The following is a 13691-nucleotide window of genomic DNA, read 5'->3' as shown; positions in this document are numbered from 1 at the left end:
AGGTGTTAGACATGGAGCTGCTTGCATGCTTGTGCTGGTTTTGCTGGGATAGAGTTAATTTTCTGTATAGTAGCTCATGTGGGCTGTGTTTTGGATTTGTGCTGGAATTAATGCTGGCAGTATGGGGATATTTTAGTTGTTGCTGGGCAGTGCTTTCTCAGAGGCAAGGCCTTTCTGCTTCTCACCCCACTCCACCAGTGAAGAGGCTGGGAGTGCAAATGGAACTGGGAGGAGACTCAGTGACCCCAGCTGACCCAGTGGATATCCCCCACATACGATGTCAGGCTCAGCATAAAACAGGGGCAAGAAGGAGAGGGATGTGGAGGGGATGTTCAAGTGATTTGTCTTTCCAAGTCACTGTTACTTATGATGGGGCTGTGCTGTCCTGGAGTCTCGGGGTCGGCTGCTTGTTCTCTGCCCCCGAGGTGAGTTGGGTGGTCTAGGGAGCGACCCCAGGCTCTGAAGAATGAGACTGGACTCTTTGCTGTTCGGTCTTCAGGTTGTTTATTAAGTCTTATCTACAAAATTTTCTTCCTGGCAGACAGAGGTCTGACCAGCAAGGCAGCTACGACGCTCTCCGACTACTCCCAAGGCTGCTCCGTCTCTTATACTACAAATTACGTATATCATATTTACTTTTACTTCTCAATACTTATCACCTATGTTGGACAGTGCACTCCTTCTCCAAACTAATCTCTGAGTGCTAACACTACAGCAGAAGATGGAGAACAAGAAGAAGAAGGAAGAAGGATGAGACACGCTTTGTCTTCTCTATCTTGTCCCCATTACCTTTATACAGAAATTTTTAAAACTTATATTTCCACCCTGTGTACACTTTATAAAAACACTCTTTAAACTTGTGACACTTTCCAGCCCTCATACCAAACTGGCAATTCACTTGCAGGATCGAAATCTAGCCACTAAGTGTTCTGGGCATCATGCCAAGATCTCCGAGCCCCCTGACGGGGTTTCGGCTCTCGACGTGGTCTCGGGGGACTCCTCACATCCGGAGTGATGTGCAGAGTTCCCACACTGGAGAAGGCTGGGCAGACTTGCCCATGGAAAGCAGTGAATGAATTCCTTGTTTTGCTTTGCTTGCTCGCATGGCTTTTGCTTTCCCTATTAAACTGTATTTGTCTCAACTCATGAGTTTTCTGCCTTTTACCTTGCTGTTTCTCTGCCCTATTCCACCTGACAGCAATGGGCCAGTGTGCTGCTTAGCTGCCAGTTGAGGTTAGACTAGAACAATGCTGTGTAGAAAAATTAATCCTAGTCAAGACACAGTGTTACTAGGATTTTCAGTCTACTAGGTAGTGTGCTTTAGTGGATGGATCACTTGAATGCCATTCTGTTGCCCTAGGTCTTATTTCTACTGGTAACCTGTTGTGTGAGTTTGGGAGAAGTAAGCTCATTTCATATGCCTCCTCTTTAATTTATCTTCTTAGATTATATGCCTTTTAGTTATGGACTTTCTTGATTTATTTTTACAAATTAGCACAGTAGAGTCTTAATCTTGCCTTGAGCCTGTGAAGGTTATTTTGATGCAGGTATGCTTAGAAATCTCCCTCTGGTGGTTACATGAGGCTTATTCTTCTGGAAAATAAGATGCCTCCACTTCAGCTTCTTCAGCACTTAATTCTGATGTGCAGGTGGAGAAGAATTTTTTCTTAGCCTTTGTGGTAACTACTGGCAGAAGCATTATATCTATAGAAATTGCAGAGGTGATTTTACTGGGTTTAAGTAAAATTAGTATATCAATGCATGTATAGCAGTCTAAGGAAAGATTTTGATTAGACTTCTGAGGTGAAAAAAAATCCAAGTTTTAATTTCTCTATTGTTTCTGCATTTTCTTTTTTGTTTTCTTTCTTAATACACATCTCCCCCTCCCTTTACACCACTTGCTGGCATTGTCCTAATTCTCCGCTCCTCCTCTGCACTCTACTGAAACCCAGTTGAAGTTACTTCATGTCTTTGCACCATATATTCTATCCATCCTTCATTCAGCTCATGTGCTGAAGCATTCTGAAAACCAAATCAGTAGCCCTAAGTGTTCTTTTTTTCTTTGTGAAAATCAGCTCTTGTCAAAGTAATCTTATGTACCATTTATATTCTTGAACTGATTGTTGGTTTCTGTGATTTCTATTTGTATGAAGGCGTCTTGGCTACTCTTTTCTTCAGTTTTCCCCTTTTTTGTAGTAGCTTTTCCTTCCCCAGGTTCCCCATGTCTCTGTTCTTTTGCAGAATCTATCTAATTTTGTTTATGGGCTCTTTTCTCTGAGTCCTAGAGACTCTTTTGTACCCTTCTTTACTGAAGTGAACTTGGTGCTGGAGGCACATTCTTACATGTTTGTCAGATGTTTTGTTTTTCAGTCCTACTTCTGGCTGTTTTCTTCCTTTTTCCTCATTTTTCCTCCCTTCGGTTTCCTTGTTTAGTTTTAACATTGCTGTCCTCAAGCTTTACCTTCTTTGAGCTTGTGAGCTTTTTGGAGCTGTCCTTTGTGCCACAAATACAGGCTCTTGCCAGATGTTGTCACTTTAGTTTTCAGTCTCTAAAATCTGGATCATAGCTTGGCATATTGAGGAAAGCAGGTGTTGTTTCTGCTCTTTCCCTTCCTTTCTTGCAGACCTTGATAACTATTACCAGTCATTGATGAACTGGGATAGTGTAACCCAAACAAAACTGGTTTTTCCTGATCAGTCAGATCTCATCCTGTGTCTGTTACAGGGGGATTTTTTCCCTTGCATTTTATGTAAAAGCATTCTTCTTTTCCTGTATTCAAGAGGCTGAGCAGTTGTGATGTCATCTATTTCTACTTTTGCAGTTCACAGATTTTGCAGAATCTTTAGATTCTTGGATAATGCCACCTTCTTCTTTTGATGTTCACATACAGAGTCTGCTGTGGCTTCCTCAGCTTATCTAGTTTTATGTCTTCTGGAGTGTCAACTCTTGATGGTACAGGTTGTTTTGGAACAATCCTGCTAGCTTAGTAATGCTGCAGGTAACAGCAAGACAGATTGTGATTGGAATAAAAAATAGTACAAGAAAAATATCTCATTTTCTAAAGAGTCTTGGAAGAGATTTTCAGTGGCAGATATGGTAAATCTTGGTTCACTCTAAAATTCTGACACAGCTTTTCTCTGAGAAGGGACACTTTTGCTGTCAGGAAACACTAAAACATTATTAGAAGTTCCTTTCTAAAATTTTTCGTGTTTCTCAAACTTAATCTTAGCTGCAGAAGTTTAAGCGATCAATTAATAGCTTTGTTCAAATTCAGACTCTGAATCCATCCATCAGTTACTTTCCATGGTTATCTTTATTCTGTCAAAGATTTTGAAGTGTGATAGAGTACTTTTCCTGTTACTGCCTTAAGCAAAGATTATGATGGTGTATTATAAAAGCATTTTCTGTTACAAGATTGGGATGTTTTTGTTAGGAGGAGAAACTCAAACAAATTGTGAAGCTCACATCAAAACTTCTGTGCCATGACTTTATGTGTAGTCCAGAATGTCTCCTATACCAGAGTGGTGAGCTGCTGGAAGTGGGAGCTGCATGTGTTTGACTGCAGTCTGTGTGTGTGTGCGCGCACAAAATGCAGTAAGGAGTCCTGGGAGAAGCATTATTTTTGCTGAGTGCAGAGATCTAGAGTGAAGACGGTAACTCTGCTTCCCAGAGGCATCCAAGTGGCCAGCAGCTGGCAGCCAGTTAAATAACCAGGGTATCCAGAAGCTCTTGAGACTTTCTTGCTTAGCCATGGGGTTGAGTTTTTTCCTTTCATCAAAGGTATCTCTAGTTTTGTGGGAATTGCAGCTTCATTTCCTTTTTATTTTTTTTATTTTGAGGATTATTAATCAGTAAATTCAGCAGAGCTAAAGCATTCTTAAGTTTGGTTTATAGATAGAGCATGTCTCAAATCTGGGTGGATAAAACCATCTCTTGCTAGTTCTGGTAACAAGTGGGTTTACAGACCACTTCTTTTTCTTCATTATTCAGGGAGGCTTATGAAATGATGAATCACATAGTAATGAAAAGCTAAATTGGTGCATAATTAAGAAAAAATTGGCTCCATGGAAGAGTACTCAAAAGGCTCCTTTCAGAGTTCAGTGAGTTTGTGGAAGCACTGCTCTACCAACGTGGTGGTAATGCTTGTGCAGTATGTGAGAAAAGTGGATAGAATGATGAAGAGGCTGGTTTTGAATAAGTGGTACATTGTTACATTACCTTGAAAGAGCCTTGCTTTTCCATATTAAAAAGATGATTTACTGCTAAAATGTGTAACATCCTGTTCTTGGTTTTTACTACCACTTTTAGTCTAAGGGTATATAAATATCGAATGGAGATGCTTATTCTACATAGTGCAAACTTGGTTATGGGGCAACTAATTAAAATCCACTTGACCTCAGTTAACCTTTTACCATAACTTTGAGTTCTCTGCATTTCCTGGTAACTACTGACAAATCTGAGCAAGCTCAGGACAGGTAACAGGGCCAATAGTTTTTCCTCTTCACTTGGTCTGGGTGAAAGAGCTTTAAACAATTAGTGATGACAAGATGCTAATGTGCATTCTGGTCTAGATAATCTTGCTTATGTTATGTGAGCATGCAAACCTCAAGGCCCTCTTCCCTTCTTACAGCTTTGTGGAAGTTAGGGGCTCTTGGATGAATTGGGAGCTGATGCAGACAACTGCAAAAAGGAGGTCTTGCGAAATATTTAGGGAAACTTGGATTGTCTGTACTAGGCATGTTGTGTAGTCTGTAATTCAAATGAGGGGTGTTTTTCTTGGTGTCCAGAAAACAGTTGTCTGCCTGTAATGTCTGGTCTCCCATTTGCTTGCTTTAATGATAATGGTGGTTGATCTTTCCAGTGTGAGAAATACTTACGCCTTTGGTGAAAATGACTTTTATTTTGAGGAAACTGAGTGTTCCGTTTCAATGTTGTATTTCTGGCTCCATTTCATCATGACTTTGCAATGCAAGTAGACAGGAGAAATATTTTTGGCTGTTTTGTGATGTGCTGGAGCAGCTGATACTAAGGGAGGTAAGAAGTCAAACTTTGACAAAGGTTATTCTTTCCTTCTGCCTTTTAAGTCTTCTTCAGTGACTGAGGGATTCCAAGGTTAGCTGCACCACAATTACCATGCATCCTTGCTGGCTGTAATAATGGATTTCACTGGATGTCCCTGGAGTTGAGAATGACCTCAGCCAAGTATGTCGGCAGTTTAGCTGTAATAGGATAACTGGGTCACTCGGAGAAAGGAGACAGGGGTGAAGCAGCTGTTGAGTCCAAATCAACTGTACTGTTGTAGAACACATCCTCCTTCTGGGAGGCCAGTGTAACCTGTTGATCTTAGGTTTTGCTAGAAAAATACTGTCATCTTTTATGCTCAACAGGGACACTACTGAAGGTTACATAAATATCTATAAGGGAAAAAATTTAAACAAGCAGAAGCTGTTCCGGTGTTGAGCAGGCTATTCTGTTTCTTCAGCACTAACACAAGTGATGATACCATAATTGGGATTGCATGCTTTGTTTGATAATGAATATTGTGGGTTTATTGTGACCATTGTAGTGCAAGTTTGATGTTGGAAATGTGCATAAAGAGTCCATTTTTTGTGCAGTCTTGAATGAAGAGTAAATTACTGCAGTAACTAGCTAATCCATTTTGAGATTGTGTTCCACAGCTTAGTGTAATACCACAGAGTTAACACATTTTTCCCTGTTATATGTGATCTAATACATTATTTAATAACAAAATCAATGCTTAATCATGAAGAAGAAGTTACTAGAATTAAGTGACAATATATAAAAAAAACCTGCTGTTGTGTTCAGGGGGATCTCAAAAGAGGAGAGTAAGTTGGGATGTCAGCAACATGGGAGACTTCCTGGTATTGTCAGTTTATTGATGAAGGACATAAGGCAGTTCTAATTCTTAGTCCTTTTAAAAGACTTTACACATGTTATTATATTTAGTAGATAGTAAAGGAGTTTATCTTAAAAACAGAAGTCCTGTTGGAGAATTTGATCTGGTACCTGTTCTTTACCCCATTAAGTGCAATCTCAGTCTTTTGGCGTTCTGCAGGGTTTTCATCTTGCAAGAAAACTGACAACTCTCTTTTCCCCTCCATTCATCAGATTTTACTTCCCTGAATGAGGTCTGAATTCCAGCCTTGAACATATCTTAGAGCATGCACTGATGATAGTGCAGGGATGAATGCTGCAGCATGTAAAGAAAAATTTGTAATCTCCATGGGAATACTTCTTCACAAAAGAACATGGTAGTAATCTTTGTAAATGGAGTTATTTTAATGCATTTTTCTCTTGATTTAGGTGTTTGGAAATGCTCCTCCAAGTACAATGACAGAGAAATTTTCTGACCTCCTGCAGTTTACTACTCAAGTGTCACGATTGATGGTGACTGAAATTCGACGGAGAGCATCAAATAAGTCCACAGGTATTGCATGGGGCACAAGGGTGGCCTTTTCCACATCTGTGCATCGTGATTTTCAGATCAGTCAGAATACTAAGAGCTGCCACTTACAGCAAATGTGCAGGCTCAGAAATTGAGTTTTAGTAATGAAAATGTGTTGTCTTGTGTTCCTTTGTACTGAGGGAGAGAGGAGGAAGAGGTTAGAGGTTTCCTCCCTGGATTACAGAGAAAGCTGAGTTCCACAGAATTTCAACAGATGAGAGAGAGAGGTGTGAACTGAGTTGCTTGACCTACTAGGAGAAGGAGGCCAAGAACATACATGCGAACAGCTGCTGTATCTTGCCTGAGGTGCCTGTTGGTGGTGTGTTGTGTCACTTGGATATGTTAACATTCCAAAACTATGCATCTTAAATTAGCTGCTGGCCAGGAAGCTAATAAGATGTGAAAGTACAGAAAATCCCGCATTCAGACCAACAATGCCAGCCCTCGAAAAATGTCGGTGGACTCCTCTGATTATTAAATGTCAGGGTGAGATTTGGTTCTGTTGACCCCTGAATGTGTCAGAACCTGATGTTGTATTGGCAGTTGCATAACTGAGGACAGTGCACCAAGAGGGCAGTTTGATTAGCTTTCCTCTTAGACTTCCTATTCTAAAGAGGAGTGCTTCCAAGAAGTATCAAGTCTTTGCCTACTAGATAATTTTAAGATCTGTGCTGTGTTCTCAGTTTGGATTTGGTGGTAAAGGAGGACTGGAAAAGGCTCTGAAAATTATTGCACAGGAAGTCAGGAGTCACAAACTGTGCCAATTACAATATATTTCCATTTTAAGTGGAGTGACTAACAGTGAAGCAGTGAAACATTCCAGATGGCTAAACAGATATCATAGACCAAACCTGTTCTCTATGGGTAAACAGGCGCAAAATGTCTTTTCTTTGAGTATTAGGGGGAAATAAGTGTCCAACAGCCGTGCTGGCAGAACGGAGATGTTTGCTTGACCTTTTTTCCCAGGGAACATCTGTTATGCCTGCTAGTCAGTTGGATTCTGTGGGGAGTAACCATTTTTGTGTTACTTCAGCCATATCTCTGCTTATTGCTCCGAGTTAATCGGTTCTTAAAACCTTACAAGTCAGAGTTAGATTTTTGTTGACAGTGGTGGTTTGGGGTATTTTTCATGTTTTCCACCCCACTTGGAAACTTGACCACAATGACTAAAAGGACAGTTTGGTGCTCTTCTAAGCTTTAATGTAATGAATACCAATGTTTCTATTAAAACAGAAAGCAGTCGTTTTTCCTCTTATCAGGATTCCTGTTACTCTGGTCAGTAAACCTTTTTTAGAGCTCAGGAAAGCCTGATGGGTCCATGTTGAGCAGTTAGATTGTGGCTCTCTTGGTGGGACCAGTGAGTTGCTGGTTTCTCTCCAGAAATAACCAATTAACATGCTGTTAAAACTCAGTTTGTAGACTTCTGTGTTAAAATTATTAGAGGTAGATACACACTTCCTGTGATGCTGATTTAAAAAGAAAATAAAATTATTGGCTTTTTAGAATATGTTTTTATGTTAAAGACCTCATACTGTGTCTGGATTGTGAGGGTTTTTGCATAATTTTTTTAGAACTTCCATTCTTTTTGTGTCTCAAACACAAACATATAACATGTCTTAATAGTTGCTGACAGATAATTATATTTCCTAACATGTTTTTAAAAGTAAAAAACTTCAGTAGCAACAACATGCAGGAAATGTCTCTGGTAATATACAAGTGCAAATTCCTGATGGTGTGAAGTGCTCCATGTAAATCAACAAAATAGCTGAGCCTGTGTTAGAGACAAGCTTTCCATACAAGTCAACTTGTGATAGTTCATGACAGGGAAGAAATTTTGCAAGAACTTGATTTCTATAAGTGTGTTGGCAGTATTTTACAGGGGGGAATGTGGTATGGTTAAATCTTGCCTGTCAGTATGTTGTGGTTGTTTGGGGTTTTGGGTTTTTTTGTGGCTTGTTTTGGTTTTTTTTGTGGTTTTTTTTTGTTTCTTTGGTTGTTTTTTTTTCTTTGCTTTTTCTTTTTTTTTTCCTACTCCATCTGATAATGGAACACAGGGCAATTATTTTCATCAGGCCTTTGAATATTTATGCTAATAGCTATGTGAGTAATGCCTGCCATGGTGGAGGCATATCTCAGTTATTCTTGGCAGACTGTAGTAGTTTTCTCAGAATAGTGTTTTGTGATTCAGTAGTAACTGTGCCAGCACCCTGTCTTAAGTGGTCTCTGAACGTTGCCATTGTAGCTGTGTGTTCAGCTACATTTCAACTGCTTTATTTCTCTGGTAGGGATAGTAAGAAAAATTAAGCAGTTACATCTGAGTTAAATCATCTTGCAGGTTTCAGTCTTTGCTGTACAACAGGAATGATTTTCTGGTAACAGCAGTAACTGTTTATGAGGATTAGTGAATAGTTTCCCTTGCTGTGGACGGTCTAGTCTGTTTAGAAGATGGTGGGGTCATGGGTGAGATAGCTCTATATGCTTGAGATTTTTAGCTGCCACATTTATCACAAATAAGTCCAATTTTGTGTTTGAATTGATCAAAAAGTTGTGGTAGTACTATCTAAAATATATGTTCAAACATCTATTTCTAATTTAATCTCAGTTCTGAGATGAGCTTTTCTTTTGGGAGCAAGTGCATCTGGCTTAGAGCTGAAAAACACTTCTGAAAGAAGGGACAGGCTCAGCTGAAACTTGGTAGAACCAGTGTGGTTAATAATGGCTACTTTGGCTGGAGAGGAAGCACGCTTTCATTTAACGTGTTTTACTCTGGATGAAGTTGGTGGTTGTGTGATTTTGCAGATATTCCAACAGCATGTCTTTAAAGTTGCTGGAGAAGGAATTGGAGAATATTCTGAGTTGAAAGGGAGCCACAAGGATCATGGAGTCCAATTCTTAGGTCAGTGGCCCCTATGTGAACCGTACCCACAACTTGTACCCATAACCTGGTGTTATTAGCACCAGGCTCTAACCAACACCTCTCTTTCACTCTAAACAGCTTCTCATACTTCATCAGTTGAGGGTGTGCAGACCTGTGATTTGGTGGTTATTGGTTATTATTTGTGGTAGTGATTATTCCATTTTTACTAAAATGGGTTTCTAACTCAGTCCTCTCCATTGTCTGCATCTCAAGCACACCAAATGACATCCAGTCAGAGCCTATTATTTAATGCATTAACATTTATCCCAGGGAGATTCAGAATGATTCCCTAAGTGATGGGCAGTCCTGCTACCTGGAAAGCCATACTGTAGACAGAATATGAATAAGTGGTTACAAGGACAAGCGAAACTGAAGAAGGGTAGAAAACTGAACAGTGAGAAAGCAAAGTGGTACATCACAGGTCTGGAACCTTTTAGTCTCCTTTCAAAGACAGTTTCAAAAGTTTGTTTGGTTTTTTGGTGATTTTATTTGGATAGCTAGTGTACATCTCTGCTTTGTGCACCTTCTAAGTTCAGTTAAGCTGTGTCACTATTAATTTCAGTCAGTTTTTAATTTCATATTTACAACATTTTTTGTTGATGTTTGTTATGGTATTTTATTAGCATACTATTGAATGCTAAATTTATTTTTACTGTACTGCTAGGCTGTTCAGCTAATCCTTCCTACCTCCAGCACTTTCAGTTGTTGTTGATACTGTCTGAATGTTGAGTGATTTTGTCTTTTTTACAAGGGTTATTTTTGGGGGGGAAGGAGGGGCGAGATGGTTTGTTTTCGGTTTGAATTTTTTTTTGCCCCCCTTCTTTTTAGTTTTTAGGGAGTTTTTTTCTCGGTTTGTTTGGTTTTGGGTTGGTTTTTTTGGGAGTTTTTTTTTTTAGTTTGTGTTTTTTGTGGGGGAAGGGGTTCTACCCCCAGTTTCTTTCTTTTCCTCTTAATTTCACAGATTTGCTCAAACTGTTTCACCACTGAAAATCCTTTTAACCTTCTCAGGCATTTTTCTAGCAGATCAGCTGAAAGACTATCTCTTGATCAAACCATTTTGGGAGATCAAGTTGATAAACATTCATCATCATTGCAAAAAACCACATCAGTGGTTGATATTTGGCCTCTGAGAATGCCTACCTTTATTCTTCTTAAAGATTCATTTATCTGCAAACTCTAATGGGTTTTTTGGGGTTTGGTTTGGTTTTTTTAGTTAATCTCTGTCACATCAGCAGAACTAATTTTATGTTTATCCTCAATCCACATAAGTTAGTATAATTTGTTTAAGTGCATCTTGCATTTGGGTGAATTACAGATGATAATTGAAGGGATCTTCTGCTACTAAGGTGCCTTTCAGGCTCTTTAATGAAGTCTGAAGTTTTCCTGATAGGGAGGATCTTTATCAATAAAAGAAGTGCACTTAGGGGCTGCTTTCAGACTTTTTTAGGTATGTTAACTTTTCTTCTGCTGAGAATAGACTGTTGGAAATTATTTTGCATGCTGGGATTGCACATCTTTTCATTGCATATATGTCTTCTTCCTGTTCTGTGGGGGACTTTGCTTTACAAGGTGATTCTGGTTTGTGTTTATTGAAATTGGGAAAAAGAAGTGTCCTGTCAGCTACTATTCATTAAAAGCCAGTTCTGATCAACAACTCCTATATCTTATTAGTTTTGGTCAATCTTTGTTTGCTTTTGGTGCTTTCTACCACACCTTATGCAAGGCAAGTGTAGTAAAATATAGCACCTTTCCAAGAGATCCTAGAAAGTGTTCTTTTATCATCTGCGTTAGGCTAAAAGCTGGCACAGTTGGGTTGTTTTATCTTTGGATGAGCAGCCCTCCATTCCTGCACGCTGCAAAGGCATCAGCCACTTCATATCTGCCACGTGTGATGACAGCCCAACTCTGCTCCTGATGATGGAAGGCAGACTTTGTGCCATCATGTTTTTATTTGGGTTGATACTTCTCTCTTACTATCTGGGTAGTTGGAATGATTTGTATTCTGTAACTTTAGATACCTGACTGTGTCTTCAGGCATTTCCCAAAAGAAGCAGCAGAGACTTCTAGGAGGCTCCATTAGAGAAGGGATCCCTGACTTCAGCTTCACCTTCACCACCTCCTGACACACCCATCCATACCTTTGACTGCCCCTCCCCTCTCACCCTTGGCAGATGAACAGGTTTTTTTTTTCACTAATATTCCCCTCCAGAATAAGCTTTACAGAAGTCTGATTATGCTATTATATGCTGTTTATGGTTCTCAATTGTCTAACTAAAAGCTTCTTGTACTAAATTTGCCCTTATTGCTATTGCTATAGGCAACAACATTGCTTGCAGTGCTTGTAGCATGATTTTTGCTACCCATCTGAATGGCTCTAATTCCACTGCTTGCTACCTTTTGGTTTTCTGACGTCCAGGATGCAGTGCACTTCTTACACATGAAAAAAAATTTTGTTGTTTGATTCTACCAAGCCTCTATCCCATGTATACTTAATCCATGCTGGAAAATCTGACTCCTGTGTATTAACCATGTAGCCACATAATCATGGTCATACTCACATGTACATGCTTGCACCACTCTCTCAATAGGTATATTTACATATTATTTTCTCTTTGCCTTTTTGATGTTTTTACTAGTTAGCATATCCCACTCCTGAACTGGCTTTCTTCTGCAGCAGAAGTTGAAGGGCTAAGGACATCTGAGTGGGGCACATACAGGATGTTATGTTACGTGATGTCTTGGACTCTTCAAAAACAGGGGAAAGGTACAAGGAATAAATTAAGACTAGTGCTGATGATAGAAGTTAATCTTAAATGATAGCGCTATCAAATTTGCTCAAAGCAGATGACAAGAGAACGTGTTCCAGCACTTAAAATGCTGTCTGTGTTTTAGGTAGTGCTTAATTAAGAGTGACAGTTTTGAAACTGCTATTTATAGTGTTCAACTGCTTTGCCAGGATGCCAGCAGCATGACAACTTTTTCAAAAGCATGGACTTAACCCCTGAGTTTCACTTTCAAAGATGACTGAACCAGCCCTTATTCCATAGGTGGCTTTGGAGACTGTGCCCAAAGGAGGCTGTGCACACCCAGTTTGGTGTGCAGTCTCTTGCAGGCAGAGACTGATTGCCCAGCTCTGTCTGTGGTGAGATAGAAAAGTAATAGGCCTACAAAATCACTCCTTATGCTGTGCTAGTGTGACACTTGTAGCAGCAGTGCATGCTTTAGACATGCTTGGCTCTCAGAACTGAGGAAAACCAGCTTTTGTCAGGAATTCTGGCATTTTGCCTATGCCTTTAGTGTAGGGAATGCAACTGTGTCATGGCTGTTGTGCTTTCTAAGTTGGCCTGTTCATATACCCAACCATCTGACCAGTGCTTTGCACCGATAGTTTCAGGTTAGCATGCTGGGAAATTCCTACTTGTCCTTGTTTGTGTGAGTTTTATAGATTGCCTTACTTTTCACCTTGGTATCTCAAAATTTATCTCAGTCTCATAGAGTGAAGTGGTAGGGGCCTCTCCTTACTTTAGCACCAGAATTGGAAAAGCCAGCGGTTTGTGCAGAAGTTTGTTATGGAAAAAAGTCTGCCAGACAAAAACATGAGAGAGGAGCTGTTGAACAAATGAACCAAATCTGCACAGCTTACAGTGTGATGCTTCAGAAAGTGATCTTCTCGCTGTACTTGACACTACAGGTTTGATAAGTACTTGGCCATATGAAATGTGCTGCCTGTCAAATAAACTTCCCAGGTATGTGCTGGGGAATCTTAACAGCAGATGAAGCAACCAAGCCAATATTAAAATAGGATTTTTCTTCAGTTGCAGATTTATTCCTCCATTAGTAATTCCTTTGTAATTTCTTTTTTATGTGATATTATTCACCTTCCTTTTCTGCCCTTGTTGACACTAAAAGCACAGGAGATGATTGATACACAGTTATTAAGGAAAAATGTTTTTAGATATCTCTTAAAGGTAATGGGCAGACATCACAACTGGCATTTTAGACTTCTTACATAAGTGTGTATTCATGCAGCAGTGATATAGGGTTGCATTTTCTCTTGATTTATTTATTGAGGCTGATAACTTGTTTACTAGTTTGAGTATTTGTCTTGGCTCTGACTGATAGGGAATAGCATCCAGAAGTGGTTCTCAATCATAAGAATTATCCATAAGCTGTTACTGTTTTCATTCTCAAAAAATGTCGGATGGGGATGTGGTAATTGCTGATCATACTCTTAATGTTACTTTTTTTCCTGTTTTTTTATTCCTTTTGTCTTTCAGCACTTCTTCTTCCCTAAAATCCCCATTATC

The 13691-nt window shown here is 39.6% G+C and overlaps 1 protein-coding gene across 9 annotated transcripts in view; it reads left to right on the top strand.

Moving 5' to 3' along the window:
• The window catches only part of WDFY3 (WD repeat and FYVE domain containing 3), a 153170-nt gene that overhangs the window by 51563 nt on the left and 87916 nt on the right, over positions 1 to 13691 (top strand). For all 9 annotated transcript variants that reach the window (XM_030947533.1, XM_030947540.1, XM_030947538.1 and 6 more), the window contains one exon: positions 6326 to 6449. In XM_030947533.1, the coding sequence (XP_030803393.1) occupies positions 6326 to 6449 (124 nt within the window). The remainder of the gene's footprint in view (positions 1 to 6325; positions 6450 to 13691) is intronic.

Source organism: Camarhynchus parvulus, chromosome 4 (assembly GCF_901933205.1).
Source record: "Camarhynchus parvulus chromosome 4, STF_HiC, whole genome shotgun sequence".
NCBI lineage: Eukaryota > Metazoa > Chordata > Aves > Passeriformes > Thraupidae > Camarhynchus > Camarhynchus parvulus.
Note: the sequence above shows the minus strand (reverse complement) of the source record. Positions and strands in the feature narration are given on the sequence as shown.